At 48.0% G+C, this 15446-nt stretch overlaps 1 protein-coding gene across 1 annotated transcript in view; it reads right to left on the bottom strand.

The window, feature by feature from the left end:
* Positions 1-9854: 9854 nt before the first annotated feature.
* Positions 9855-15446, bottom strand: part of LOC133044536 (filensin-like) — a 37633-nt gene continuing 32041 nt past the window's right edge. Inside the window, exons 3-4 of the mRNA XM_061125916.1 lie at positions 14636-14856; positions 9855-11653 (exon numbers count right to left, since the gene is read on the bottom strand). Of these exons, the coding sequence (XP_060981899.1) occupies positions 11434-11653; positions 14636-14856 (441 nt within the window). The 3' untranslated portion in view covers positions 9855-11433. The remainder of the gene's footprint in view (positions 11654-14635; positions 14857-15446) is intronic.

The raw sequence follows: 15446 nt of genomic DNA, 5'->3' as shown, positions 1-15446 counted from the left end.
TTGATGAGTTGGGGAAATGGCCTCTGTTCTGGAAGAGGTGTATGAGGGCGAGGGGTCAGGTTTGGAGAGGTGGGCAACCACTTCACAGGAACCCCCATTTGTATGGAGCCCTTCCCACTGAAGGAGGAAAAGCCAGCTCATCTCCCCGTAACTTGAGATCCAAAGGAGGCAGAAGCCCTTCGCATGGAAAACACTACAGTCAGCTACAGTTGTGGCAGCCAAGCAGTCCAGGAGGGGCTTTAACCTGCACCCCAAAGGTGACATGCCCCCTTCCCCCCCGGTCACCCCCAGAGACAGCATCTCATCACCAAGTAGAAAGGCTTTCCGAGAGGCTGTCACTTTGTTCTCCTACCCAAGGAATAGCTCACCAGTGCCCACCCGACCTCCCAAACTGATGTGCTGGTTTGATTTGATTCCCAAGAACTGATCCACCCCTTCTGGCTACATTTCTCCCTTCCTGTGGGAGCAGCCTGGAGTTCCTCACCTCTAAGTTGGCAACACAGAGCCAGAGGGCCCTTCCTTAAAGGCAGAAAAGCCTGGAAAACCTGTGTTCTTTCTCTTTTCTCCCATGTTGGCATGGATTTCTACCTTCTCTAACACCATATGATCTCCTCTATAGAATGCTTTATGATGTCATATATTTATGATTTTTAAAAGAAATTTATTACATGTTGCAAAGGTCTTTCTAAACCAGTTTAGACTTAAAGCAAAAATAAATGGAAATCATCAAAATTTCATTTCTCACTAACAGTCTGAAAATAAACCAAAGGACATTAAGTGTGCATGTGTGTTTAAGTGCACACAGAAATATATATACATGTGTAGACTAATACACATGTGTATATATGTGTATATATCTTTATATACACTTGTATAACTGTATATACACACATATACCTAAAATGTGTGTATGTGTATTTACTGAAGAAACAGATACCACATTCATTTCTAAAAGTATATTCAGAGGATATCAAAATGATTCTGGCTGAAGAAAAAGGCCAGTGGAAATTCAGGTGAAATGTTCATGAATTCCCATTACTTTACCTCTCTAATTTTGCACCTTTCTATATAAACTTTAAGTCTCTTATATAGCAGCACAGATACAAAATAGTTGTCCATATTTTCACAGTTGTGGCCTAATTTATGAAATTAGAGAGTAACTTATCAGCTTCTTAATAGAAATGGCAAGTTTTGATATGAGTATACAGTACATAAAATATATATAGTGCTATTTAAAAATATTTGGTCTCTATTTCATTTTTTACACAAGTATTAACACTAAAATATGTTCAGCTAGTGAGGTTTTGTGATATCCTGATTCTAATGCAAGAGATAGTTATTTATAGTCATTTATTTTTTTAAAAAAAGAAAATAAGTGAATAATAATCACATTAATGTTGTTATTACATGTGACAACATTTTATAAGTAAATTAAAAAATACATGATGTAAATTAGGAGATTCAACAATAAAACATTACCTTCCAGAAATTATGTGGGATGTGATATGTATTACATAGAAACACTTCCATCCATTCTGGGAGAGAAAATTAAAAGTTGCCAGAGAAAGAGCTAAAAAGTTTGCTTTCATAAATATGAATGAAAGATTTAGAATTAACAAATAAATCATACACAAATTATGATCTACAGCAGCATTTTTAGATTCAGGTTATACCCCATTGGCAGTTGTCATATAAATTTAGGGAGTTAAAACAAGCATTTTGGGTAGAATAAGATAGCATAACAAGAAATCATGCACATTAATGATAATTGTTTCCTGATTTTTTTTTGAGAAATGTGTGTGTGTACGTGTCTGAGTGTATTGTCTCACAATGTGTAATACATTTCTCATTGGAGTCACGGTCGAAGATCTTTCAGAATGCTCTTCTAGAATATATTCACCAAGCTAGACCAGTTCTACTGTAGTAAAACAGCCCCCAGATCTCAGAGGTTTCACACAACAAAGGTGTATTTATCATTTACACAAATTTCATGGAGGATCTGGGTAACTCCCCAAGACCACAGATTGCCATGCAGTGGCTCAGAGATTCAGGCTGCTCCGACCTTCACCCTTAGGTCTGTCATCACAGCACGAGGCTGTGACGGTCAGTAGGCAAGAGAAAGAACCCATGAAGACTCACACCCTCTTCTACATTCAGTACGAAGGAGACACACAAGTCATTTGACCTACTGTGTGCTGGCCAGTCCTGGTCAATGACGCTGCTACACAGGAAGCAGCTGAGAGATAACAGGACCGCTAGTAGAATCCTCGGTGAGCACCGGGGTCTCTGCCACAGAGAGGACTTGATAATCCCTTAAAACATATTCTTACATACTGATTTACATGGCAACCTGTTCATGAAAAGTGTCTCAAACTGGCTCCACCCATGTGACCACACACTATTTTAGCAAATCTGGAGAGTTATTCATTAAATTACAAATATCTTACATTTATCATATTTGTTGTAAAAACAATTTTCGGTTTTTTCCTGTGATCCACTACTTACAAAACCCAACTAGTAAAATCTGAAAAAAAGCCTGTGGCTGAAAACACATACTGAAAGGCATAAGGTCCAACCTGATCTCATGACAGACTGAACACTGCTTTTCAACACTTAAGTCTAAAGAATGATTTCCCAAAGATAAAGTTTAAAAACTGATAATTCTTGGGACTACCTTGGTGGTTCAGTGATTAAGATTTCATCTTCCAGTGCAGGGGTTTCAGGTTCGACCTGGTTGGAGAGCTAAGACCCCACATGACCCAGGGCCAAAAAATCAAAACATACAACATAAGTGATATTGTAACAAATTCAGTAAAGACTTTAAAAATAGTCACATCAAAAAATATTTTTTAAAAACCTGATAATTCTTACAGAGTCACTACCATGTGTCATTGTTGCCATCACTTATAAATTATGAAGAGCGATTTTCATGAGAGCGATCCCTTCGTGGGTTGGCATCACCTGAGAACCACACATTACAGAACCTTTAGGACACGCAGCGAAGCATTAGGAGTATTGGTGAACTCATAGCAGCCAAGCATTAGGAGGATTGGTGAACTCATAGACAGAGTAAGTTTTTGGATGCCAAGAGTCTAATTTGATAGAAATTTCTAGAACTCAGAATGCCAAGATTAGAGACACTGGCTGTGGGAGAGGAAAAGGGGATTGAAAAACACTGGGAGTTTGCAGCAAACATGAGCACAGGATGGGTCTTGGGCCAGCGAAGGTGATTTGACTGTGGCTGCCATGTGGTCTTCTGTCAAAGAAGGACCGAGTTGCAGGGGTGGGCGGAGTGGGCATGCAGCACGTGGGAGCTTAGGAAATGCAGAGTCATGATGGAAGTTGGGTGCTCAGTGTAGGGGAACACAGAGGCCGGTGTAAAGGGGGATTCTAGCCTCTGAAGAGCTGACGTCAGTTGAGGACCGGGCACAGGGAGGCCAGCCCCAGGTGCGCTCCTGGAAACTCCTCCACCTGCCAATGGTGAGTCCAAGCCCACGCACAGCCTCCGAACACCTTATTCAGCTTCCCAAGGACACTGGCACTGAGAAAGAGAGTGACCAGCACCTGGGTGTCTAAGAGAGAGGCTCCCTCTCTGCTTTACAAATTAATCAACTCCTGCTTGAGTTGGTCCACTAGTCTCTTGTGCATTTCATTGCCAAGAGGCCCTTTCCTTGGGTTCAAACACCTCTCTGTTGAATTTGGTTTTGAGCTTATAAGCCAGGAATCAAAATCTGACCTGAGGCAAATTTCCCAAGCCAGCCTGCCAGCTTCATTTGTCTTATAGAACTTAGAAGACATGCACTGTCAACCTGGGGATAGAATAAACTGACGATGGACAAATGCGCTCGGCCCCAGAGATGAAGACTCTAATATTCAGTCCTGGGAGGTTTGGTGTGGGATGGGGGTGATTAGAAATCTCAGCCCACAGGGTTTTAGATGCCCAAACAGCCGAATGAGGCTGGGAACTCCTTAGTTCTAAAGTGAACTGTCACCAGTTCCCACCTGGATGGCTTCAGGCCACCCCACCTTCATCATCCCAGCATGGCAGTCTCATGTCATAGTGCCCTGAAAGATGTCCCGGTTCACCCAAGAGGACAGCCCTAGGCTACTCCAAGCTGGATGGAAGACAGAGACTGCAACTTATCTTTTTCTCTTTTGACCCTATGTCCTGGAACTGGTCACAGGTGACAGATAAGCTGTCAGGTAACTCCCTATCACAAGGACGCTAGCATGCAGGTGAAGGTGAGTTATTGACTGAGGATGTATCTCCTGATAGAATATACATCTCCACTCAAAACCCCATTTCTTTGAGTAAAACATAGGTCAGCATGGCTCCTCTGTGGCATTTATTTGCTTTCATCCAAGCACGAGGGATCAGAGTCAAGCATTTGCAGTAATTGTGGTACTTAAATGATGCTCTTCATCATCAATCTGCCAAGTGCCACACAAGTTTTGAGGTGACTTCACTCATCACCAACGGTCCAACTACAAGTCCAGGATATAGTGCTTTAGGATAAACTTGATCATAATGGTTGCTTGGAGATTCCTTCTTATAATAAAGCTTCAAGTCAAGGAGAGGCCTAAATGGAATTTTCTAACATGAAAAAGGAAGGGAAAAGCCAGCAGTGATGCCAGGTAAGAAGTGTCTTCTGATGTAAGTTGGATTTTGTATGAGACCTTGTTGGTGTGTGTGCCTTACATCAGGGATCAGCAAACTACAGCCCAGGACCCAGTCTAGCCCCCTGCCTGGTATATAAATGCAAATATTCTTGTTTTTTAAATACAATTTTATTGGAAGCCATCACACCTATTTGCTTTTGTGTTGTCCGCGGCTGTTTTGATGCTAACATGGCAGAGTTGAGTAGTTATTAATACAAAAGAGCCTGAACAGCCTATAATCTGGCAGAAAAAAAGTTTTCCAACATTTCCCCTGTATCTCTCTCCTTGGACAGCCCCGTAGGTCACCACACACACCAGGCATGCTCTCTCTGTCGGGGTGTCCTCTGGCTGCAGAGGTGCACAGGACCTCACGTGCGACAGGCAGAAAGGCCAGGGGATCAGTGCCCCAGAGGCACGCTCACCTGGAGAAGCGGGGGGCTGGTCCACAGACACCCCAGCTTCCTCACCTCCTGCAGGGACAACTGGCCTCTTCCCTGCGAGTGAAGCACAAAGCAATAGCCCCGATCAGTGCAGCCTGAAACACCACTGGTGACTTTAACAGACAGACCTGAGTATAAAGCACTATTTGTTGTTGTTTAGTTGCTAAGTCATGTCTGACTCTGCGATCCCACCAGCTGTAGCCCACCAGGCTCCTCAGCCCATGGGACTTCTCAGGCAAGAATACTGGGGTGGGTAGCCTTTTTCTTCTCCAAAAGCACTATAAAACAGTTTAAAGAAGCATTACCTTCTTAAATAGAAAAGCAGAAGAGACCATTAATGTACCACATGCACCAAGCACCTGCATCAAACTAGCAGGCTTGCTGGATGTGTGGGACGGACAACAACCCCCCTCCTCCCTGCCCAGAGGTGGAGTGTGAGCACCCCTGGCAGGACGCCCTGGAAGACCCAGATCTCTGAGGAGACTGTAGTGAGGCTGCTTCTGCAGATGTTCGAAAGACTGGGAACTGGCCTCAGCTGTTGCTCAGGGAAGGAAGTGCCATGACCAGGATGAAGTAGCAAACAAGGACCACAATGTCTCTCTTCCCGCCCTCCCTCTCCCCAACCAGGGGGATGATGGCGTATCAGGGACGAGACCACAGCTTCACAACCCTGGCACCCACTGCAGTGTAGACAGGCTGGCTTGGAGCTAAGAGCCTGGGCTTTCTAATGGCAGGCCTAGTCTCTGTGATCACCACTCTACAAACCACTGGCACCCGAGATCTTGTTTAGGGTCTGCTCTGGGGGCAATCCCACCTAACTGAAACCTCCATCAATCCCCACCTTGATACCAAACCTCCTTCACTGGAGGTTTTCGTGGGGATCTCTGGGGTTGCAAGAACAGAAACCAACTCTGACTCATGAAGACATGGAAGCTGCATATCTAAAACAGGCAGTGCAGCACTCAGAACTGAAGGGAAGTCTAAGGAGCCAGCCTGAACCAGCCTCAAAAGGGACAGAGGCTGTATCGAGCCCTGGGACCGGGAGGCACAGTGGGGACTGTGGGGACCACATCAGGACTCCCCAATCACAGGGCGGCTCCTGCATGTTCATCCTGGCTCTGCTGGACTTGGATCTCCTATTCCAATAGTGGGACTGGTTTGGGACACTTGTCCACCCACAGGAAGAGGAAGGCGGGATGTCTCATGGGTCTGATCAGGGCTGTAAATTGTGTGAAGGAGCAGCTCCTCAGGACAAGATCAGGGCTGCCCCCACCCAGCAGTGGGGAGAGAGGGGTGTTTTCTGGGCGGACAACAACCAGCCATCTCAGATTGTTCCTCCCAGAAGCTGACTCTGACACAGGAGCCAAGGTCAAGTCATTTATTTGGAAGGAAGCTTCTTTATGTAGGGAAGCAGGCAGTGGGACAGGAGAGGAGGGGTCCCATTCGGGCCACAGGGATGAGCGGGTCTCTCCACCCGCATCTGCAGCTGACATCCACTGGGGACAGTGTACAACAAGCCTCGGGGTGGTCCCAACGGAGGGGCAAGAGAGCTGGGGTGTCCATGCACCTGGGCCTCTCCATTCTAGATGAGGGCCGCTCCCAGAGCCCCAGTACTGCCAGCCTGCCCAGTGTGTGGACCGAGCTCACTCCTGGGGCTGCAGGAACCCCCGCAGAGTCACATGTACCTGCTCTGCTGCTTGTGCATGGGGGCCTGAACCAGACCGGCGGGGGCGGGAGGACCAATCTGGGGGCCAGCTCCTAACTGCGGCTGAAACAACAGTGGTCACTGGTCACCGTGACTCCAATGCTTGGAGAATGGGGGCTCCTGGGAACTGGGAGGCAGTTTCTTTATGGAGGAGGTGGCTCTGGACAGTCTCGGTCCTGGGCTTGAGGCTGAGTCCAAGAGGAGCCCAGCCTCCTCCTGCTCCCCGACACAGCAGTTTGGACCAGTCATCTGGGCACTGGCACTGTGGGGTTCTCAGTGTTTGGCAAAGCTCCAGCGTTCTCCTGTCATCCGTGTTGCTGGGGAACCTGCTTTGGGCCCCTGTGTTTATCCTTTTTATGCAAACTTAAGTGCTTGTTTTCAGAGACCTCAAGAGAGGAAAACCCAGGAAATGAACACGTTCTGCAGCTCTCCTGGGGGAAACAGAACCAAGTAGGAAAAGTGCAGAGGAGCAGCCAGGAAAATGAGTGGGTGGGGCACTGGGGCAGGGGGAGCGGGGAGGTGCAAGGGTCAGAGAGCCCTCCCAGACCCCAAGGCGCTCACCACAGGCTGCCCTGCACATCACACTGCAAGCCTGGCTTCAAGCAAGGGGGCCTCTGGGAGATGCTGCTCATCTGAGCCCTTGGTCCCCCTCAACCCACCACCATCCTCCCCTCCTCCTGTTTCTCCCACACGCCCCCCTTTACTTGTCTTCTTTGAACAGCCTAGTCCATTCCTGCCCCAGGACCTCTGCACCAGCCGTTCCTGCTACCTACCATGCTCTTCCCTCTGATCTGCACACAATGGGCCCGTCTTGTCATCAGGTCATCACCTCATCCATGGGGTCTTCACTGGACTGTCCACCCCAGAAGAGACACCCTTTCTGTCTAGCACATGCCCCTGTGGTGCCTTCTCTGCATGATTTTTTCTTATTTAGTTATCTTCCTGCCAGTGCAATTCATCCCTTGCCCAGAAAGTCATGACTGTGACAGCTGAACACATTCAGTGTCCCCTGCTGTCTCCCCGCCAAAGCCTTGAATGATCAGAACAGGCCCCCAATCCACTTTTGATCACTGATTGAATAAAATATAAAAATGACATTTCTTTCCAAAAAGATATCCCCCACCTTTTAAAATAATTATCTGAACACATGACCCAAAAAATTAAAAGACTTACTGGGGAAAAGACAAGGTTTGCAGGAGTGGTTCTGTTGAATCTAATATATACACTGGTCCAAATTCCCAGCACAGTCTGGGCTCCAGGTAAAGGTTTCCATTATTCTCCCTTAAGCTTTTAAATGATACATATTTTAAAATGTGCCATGGAGTAGGTCTTTCACTCATCTTATAGAAAGAACAACAAAAGCATATGTCTATCTTGAAATCCAAACCTCACATGAATTCAGAGAGAGATTTTTTTAAAGCTCTACACAGAAAGGAAAGGTGACTCCATTTAGTATTCTTTGTATGATTTCTAACAAAGAAATACTAGAATGTAATTTATGACACTATTAATTTTCTCTAATGATGTGTGGTTGTCTTGCCAGATACCTTTGTTTAGGGAGATGCAGTAATCCATTTCAGCACATTTATTCACTGCCCATAATGTATTTTGGAGCATCTACATGGAGAAGAAGTAGTTTCTTATTTGGCTAAGCAAAAAAAAAAAAAAAAAAAACTTTTGGACTGTTAGTAGAGAAAAAGAGATGCCTATAGGCAGCATAAAAATGTTTGTAAAGATTCTGGTTTCAAGTAATTTCTGTTTCCTAGGATGTGACACTGTAGTTACCTGAGTGCACATGTATGCACAGGAGAATACACATATGTGTATTATGGGACATTATATTATGGTAATTAAGATCATTAATAAACTTGTAAACTCTTCCTTATCAGCACTGCACTATGCCTGGCAAACAGTATGTTCAGTATATGTGTGTCTGTGCTCAGTCGCTCAGTCATGTCTGACTCTTTGCAACCCCATGGATGTAGCCCGCCAGGCTCCTCTGTTCATGGAACTTCCCAGGCAAGAATACTGGAGTGGGTTGCAATTTCCATCTCCATGTGATCTCCCCAACCCCAGGATTGAACCAGCCTCTCCTATGTCTCCTGAATTGCAGGCAGATTCTTTACCACTTGAGCCATCAGGGAAGCCCCTCAGTAAATGTTAGGTGAGTTCATTAATTAACTGCTGAACAAGGAACTGCGTGGTGACGTTTGATTTTGCTTTTGAAGCCCGACCCAGGAGTGCAATCTCTGAGTGAGAAACTCTTAAGTGACTCAGCCAGAAGGACACAAGGTACGTGTGCTATGCAGGTGGCCCTGGCGCCCTGCTTCCTGCCCATGACCCCTACTGCTTCCATGACCCCTACTGCTTCCATGACCCCTACTGCTTCCATGCATCTCCACGCCTGGTGTCCAAATGCCTGCCTGCACATGCGATTCTCAGTTGAGGGCTGTCCTGGGCCCTCCCTTCTGGCTGGGTGTTGACCCACCCAGCCCCTGCATCCTCGGACAAGGTAATTGAAGACTGAATTCTACCCCATTTCCAAGAGCCCCCAGGGATGGGGGCTGAGCACCAGCCAACCACAGTGCCAACCCACCTGGTAGCACCTCTCCTCTCTGATGCCCTGCTGCCCCCACCTCCGTCTCCTGCCCTCCTAGCACTTCCTGGGACCACATCCCCAGAAATGACATCAGATCCTTGCTGCAGGGTCAGCTTCTTGGGGAATCCAAACTGAGACAGACACCTTTAATCATCTGACTTCTAACAAAGCACCCATCGTGCAATCGTGTGCTTGTGCCTGAAACGTGGTGAAAACAAGCTGATTCATCACCTGACACGTTTCAGGTGTGAAATCCAGACTCTGAGCCTCTAATGAGCCCTGCGATGCCCCAGGACAAAGGGCTCGTCTACTTTCTTAAATGAGCTCAGCTCAGTGGCTGTTAGCAGGGCAACCCTGTCCTGAGTGAGGCTGGCCCACATGCAAGCCCAAGGCCCCTGTTAATCAGACAAACGATGTGCAAGCAAAGAAAACATTTTAATTAAGGCTTCATTGGTAAGCCAGACAGGCCAACCATGGTCTAATCCAAACAAGAACCTTGTATCCTCACCCTTGCAGCCTCTGTTCTAAGACATCGAAACACATGTCTGCAGGGGCCTAGAGGCACCTCCTCCTGGTTAGCTCAGGCACTGGAGGATCCCTTCTCTCCCAGTTTCTTCTCGTTTGCCTTGTCTTTTCAATCGTGGTCTCCACAATGACAACAGTCTCTTCATACATCTGGATGCTCCCGGTGGAAAACTTCTCTATGGATTGCATCACCTCCACTTTCTTTTAGGCCAGCTTCCTGGGAGGGCTTCTCACTGGCCGGCTGCTGCTCTGAGCCCCATGCCCCTTGGACCCACCCAGAGTGACCTGAGGCTCTTGAGACCGGGGTGTAGACAGCCCCTCTGGACCAGGTGCCACCATGGGACAGGGCCGTCTGTGCCCCCCCTCCTCCTTCTGGCCATCCTGTTTCCCCTGGAGGCCCTTCAGTTCTTTGGCATTTTTCTCATCCCCTTTGTCTGCAGGGTGTGGGGGGGGGGGCATCCATGTTCTTTCCCCTTCAGGGGCCCCCTTCATCCTTCAGACTGTCTTCTTCCCCCTGGGGGCCCCCCTTCCTCCTTCAGACCATCTTATTTCCCCTCGGGGCCCCCTTCATCCTTCAGACCATCTTCTTTCCCCTTCAGGGGCCCCCCTTCCTCCTTCAGACCGTCTTATTTCCCCTCGGGGCCCCCTTCATCCTTCAGACCATCTTCTTTCACCTGTGGGGGTCCCCCTTCCTCCTTCAGACCATCTTCTTTCCCCTGGGGCGCCCCCTTCATCCTTCAGACCATCTTCTTTCCCCTGGGGGCCCCCTTTCATCCTTCAGAGCATCTTCTTTCCCCTGGGGGCCCCCTTCCTCCTTCAGACCGTCTTCTTTCCCCTGGGGGCCCCCTTTCATCCTTCAGAGCATCTTCTTTCCCCTGGGGTGCCCCCTTCATCCTTCAGATCGTCTTCTTTCCCCTGGGGGCCCCCTTTCATCCTTCAGAGCATCTTCTTTCCCCTGGGGGCCCCCTTCCTCCTTCAGACCGTCTTCTTTCCCCTGGGGGCCCCCCTTCATCCTTCAGACCATCTTCTTCCCCCTGGGGGCCCCCCTTCCTCCTTCAGACCGTCTTATTTCCCCTGGGGCACCCCCTTCCTCCTTCAGACCGTCTTCTTTCCCCTGGGGGCCCCCTTTCATCCTTCAGAGCATCTTCTTTCCCCTGGGGCCCCCCTTCCTCCTTCAGACCATCTTCTTTCCCCTGGGGGAACCCTGTCCATCCTCCAGGGGGTGCTCAGGCTGCTGGGGAGAGGGCTCCACGCCGCTGTCAGGACGCACAGAGTCGCCCCCTTAGAAACCACCACGCCCCCTTTGCTGGGATGGAGAAGACACAGAAGCCAGAACCCATGAAGACTGGCGTCTCCAGAGACTGTCATGTACCGCTTTTGGTGTACAGGTTGGCAAGGGGCTCGGGTTCTTTGGGGCCTTTCACCTTCTCCTTGATCATCTTGCCTAGTTTCTCAAAGTCTTTGCTTATCTTGCCTCCATCTGGGACATCCTCCAGAGCCCCTTCCTAGGTCGGGGGACTTGCTTCTTCATCACCCGGTTCAAGCTTAGATTTGCCCTCTTCTTTGAGCACCACCCTCCCCGGCTTTGTGTCCTCTGGGCCTCTCAGTGGTGTCTCTTCCAGAATTTCATCTGCTCTGTCTTTCACTACCATGTCCTTTTTCCTCGGAAGGTTCTTGGGGAGGCCTTTGAGTCTTGGTTTCACTGCAGTTATATCCTGCACATCTCTGGTAAGATGTTTGAAAAAAGAAAAAAAAAGAGGCGGGTGCAATGAGTCGAGGCCAATGAAAGAGGAAGAAAAAGTATTTGTTGAAAAATACAAGCCTAGCACTGGGGTGGGGTTTACTGGTTGGCTGGTTGGCAACAAGGTAGGATCCCTGGGTCCTAAGCATTCATGACCTACACTGAGGACCCAGCCCTGCAGGCTGCTGTGTGACTTTAGGACAAGTCACTTGGCCCCTCTGGGCTTGCAGAGTGGAGGGGAGACCCCCACAGTTCCCTTCACACTGGGTACAACTTACTGAGATCCGTGTTTCTCCTGCAATGACACTCTGGGAGCAGGGCCTCTGTCCCACCCCAGCACCCTCACCTCGAGGTCACAGGGGACACTTGGATCCAGTCCAGACCAGGAAATCCAGTCCAGAGAGCCACTGTCACCTCAGGCTTCCCCAAAGGAGCAACTCAGAGTCACCCCACCTTCCTCTAATGGGTTTGGAATAGCCTCCAGGCACACCCTTGTCCCCCCTGCACCCCAAACCAGATAAACACCACCACTCCTTGCTTACCATTCCCTTCCTCCTGTGAAACAAGAGGAAACTATGCCCTTAAACCCAGAATGGGAATCCCCTGGGCCAGAGGCCACATTCACTGCTTCAGACCAGCCAAGAGGAGAAACTTAAAGTTTCAGAAAACACAAAGTTTCACCCTGTCTCATCCAAATGGCAGGCTTTTAGTTCTAGGTGGCTGCTGCTGCTGCTGCTACTGCTAAGTCGCTTCAGTCATGTCCGACCCTGTGCAACCCCATAGATGCAACCGGCAAGGCTACCTCGTCCCTGGGATTCTCCAGGCAAGAACAATGGAGTGGGTTGCCATTTCCTTCTTCAATGCATGAATGTGAAAAGTGAAAGTGAAGTCGCTCAGTCGTGACCAACTCTTAGTGACCCCATGGACTGCAGCCTACCAGGCTTCTCCATCCATGGGATTTTCCAGACAAGAATACTGGAGTGGGTTGCCATTGCCTTCTCCGACACAGGTAGATACAGCCATATATGTAGGCATGGGTACAGATAGGAATAATGGAGACACCACTGTAGATGTGTGTGTGTGTGTATAAAGACAATGCAGGTACTGATGGTTTATACATGTACATAAAGACAGTGGGGGTGTAGACAGTTTATGCATGTACATAAAAACAATGGAGATGTAGACAGTTTATCAGGTCAGTTCAGTGGCCCAGTTGTCTCCGACTCTTTGCGACCCCATGAACTGCAGCATGCCAGGCCTCCCTGTCCATCACCAACTCCCAGAGTTTACTCAAACTCATGTCCATTGAGTCAGTTATCTCATCCAACCATCTCATCCTCTGTCATCCCCTTCTCCTCCTGCCTTCAGTCTTTCCCAGCATCAGGGTCTTTTCAAATGAGTCAGCTCTTCACATCAGGTGGCCAAAGTATTGGGGTTTCAGCTTCAACATCAGTCCTTCCAATGAACTCCCAGGACTGATCTCCTTTAGGATGGACTGCTTGGATCTCCTTGCAGTCCAAGGGACTCTCAAGAGTCTTCTCCAACACCACAGTTCAAAAGCATCAATTCTTTGGTGCTCAGCTTTCTTTATACTTGTACATAAAAACAATGGAGATGTAGACAGCTTATACGTGTACATAAAAACCATGGAGGTATAGATACTTTATGCATGTACATAAAGATGATGGAGATTTAGATACTTTATGTGTAGATGAGGTGCAGGCTTAGGTGATAAAGATGTAAGTGTAACCATAGATAATGTAGATATAGGTGTATGTAGATACAGATGTAAGTGATACAGACGTGGATACAGATGATGTAGGTGTGGGTGGAGGTAGAGATGCAGATGTAGACATAGAGGTAAGTGCAGGTGTAAATGTAGGTGATGCAGGCATCAGCATAAATAACAGAGGTGTTGAAGAAGATGGTGCAGGTACAGAAAATGCAGATGTGGGGTAGACGTACATGTAGATGATCCAGACAGACATAGATGGCCGAGTAGGTGTCAGATGTAGATACAGATGATGTAGGTGTAGGTGATGTAGAGACAGGTGTAGGTGTAGATGATACAGATGTAGGTTAGGTGATGTGGGTGTAGCTCCAGATGATGTAGAGAATGTAGGTGTAGTGTAGATGTACACATACAGATGCTGTAGACACAGATGTGGACATAAGTATACATGTAGGTGCAGACATGGTCACATAGATGAACATGGAGGAAACGGAGAGTAGCTGATGCAGGTGTAGATATGAATGAGGCTGAGACAGAGACAGAGACACTTGCCAGCAGAGTTCACATCCCAATGCATCATTCAGAGAAGACCAGACAGCCTGCTGGCAGCCACAGAACTGACTGGCCAGGTGCTCAGAGTCACCATGGCAGCAGCAGTAATAATATCAACTGCTCTGAGCTCTGGTCCAATTCCAGGTACTGTGCAGGCATCTCGCCTACAGCATCTCAATAACCATACCTGGTCATCCTTTCAGCTAAGACATTCCTATCCCCAGAGACCTGTGGAGCTGAAAGCACCTTGACATCCAAACACTCCCATGGTCATCTTCATCACCTCTCCCCTCCTCCCACCATCACTCACACTGGAGCCCATATCTCTGTTGCAAACCCATTCATCCTCTGCCTCCCCCACTGCCATTCCAGACCCATGAGGTCCTGGATATGGGAGTCTGCTTCTGGTGGCTCAGACAGTAAACAATCTGCCTGCAATGGGTCAGGAAGATCCCCTGGAGAACAGAATGGCTACCCACTCCAATATCCTTGCCTGGAGAATCCCATGGACAGAGGAATCTGGCAGGTTATAGTCCAGGGGGTTACAAAGAGTCGGACAAGACTGAGCAACTAACACTCTCACTTTCCTGCCACATTCCCTACAGCCTGGAACTGGCACATGGAAAAACGTGAAACAAGTAAGTGGTTCTGTGCCCACGGACTCTGCCCACCCCGACCCCACCTGTTGCCTGTATTCTCGATGATGCGATGACACCGGTCCAACTCGTTCCTCAGGGTCTGCTGGGCGATCACCAGCCGCCGACGGTCATAGGATGACCTCTCCAGGCTCCTCTCTGCCTCTTCAGTCTCCTTCCGCAGGGTGTCGATCTGCTCGTTGTAGAGCTGAATCTCGCCATCATCACACTCTTGGGCATCTCTGATGGCTTGTTCCAGGGCCGCGATCTGTGGTCAGAGATACGGTCACAAGGAAACCCAGCCACCCTCTCCCTTCAGACATAGATGCAGCAGTGGAGAATCCAGACGGTGAACCCAGTTGTATTTGTCTTGTTGGTTTGTTTGTCTGTCAGCAGAGAATCTTTAAGCCACAGAAGGATGTGACAACTGAACCCCTTCCCCTGATGCTTGTATCAGCACCCCCGGAAATCAGCCTTTAGCGGAGCCCCCGACCCAAGGCAGTAGAAAGATGAGAAACTCAGAAAATAAAAACTGCCATCCCTGGACTAACATGTGCAACTCAGAGTACATTCTTCATACTTTACTGAGTTAGCATGAAAAAGTAGTAAAAAGAAGAACATGGACTAAATAGATAAGATGTGATAATAATGAAGGGGGGGGGTTTCCTTCATCTTATTCAATCACTATGGCACTTTAATTTTCTCCTGATTTCTGACCAGTAGAGTTACATATATGTTTTGATAGCTAAAATGTGTGTGTTTGTGTGCACTGGCACTTAAGTAAAATAACTTCAGAGAAACGCTATTTATATATTAAAGCAGGACAAGTCAAAATTAAGGTAGGAAAATGAAAAGAGA

The sequence above is a fragment of the Dama dama genome, chromosome 23 (genome assembly GCF_033118175.1).
Source record: "Dama dama isolate Ldn47 chromosome 23, ASM3311817v1, whole genome shotgun sequence".
NCBI classification, from domain to species: domain Eukaryota; kingdom Metazoa; phylum Chordata; class Mammalia; order Artiodactyla; family Cervidae; genus Dama; species Dama dama.
This window is presented reverse-complemented; position numbering and strand designations above follow the sequence as displayed.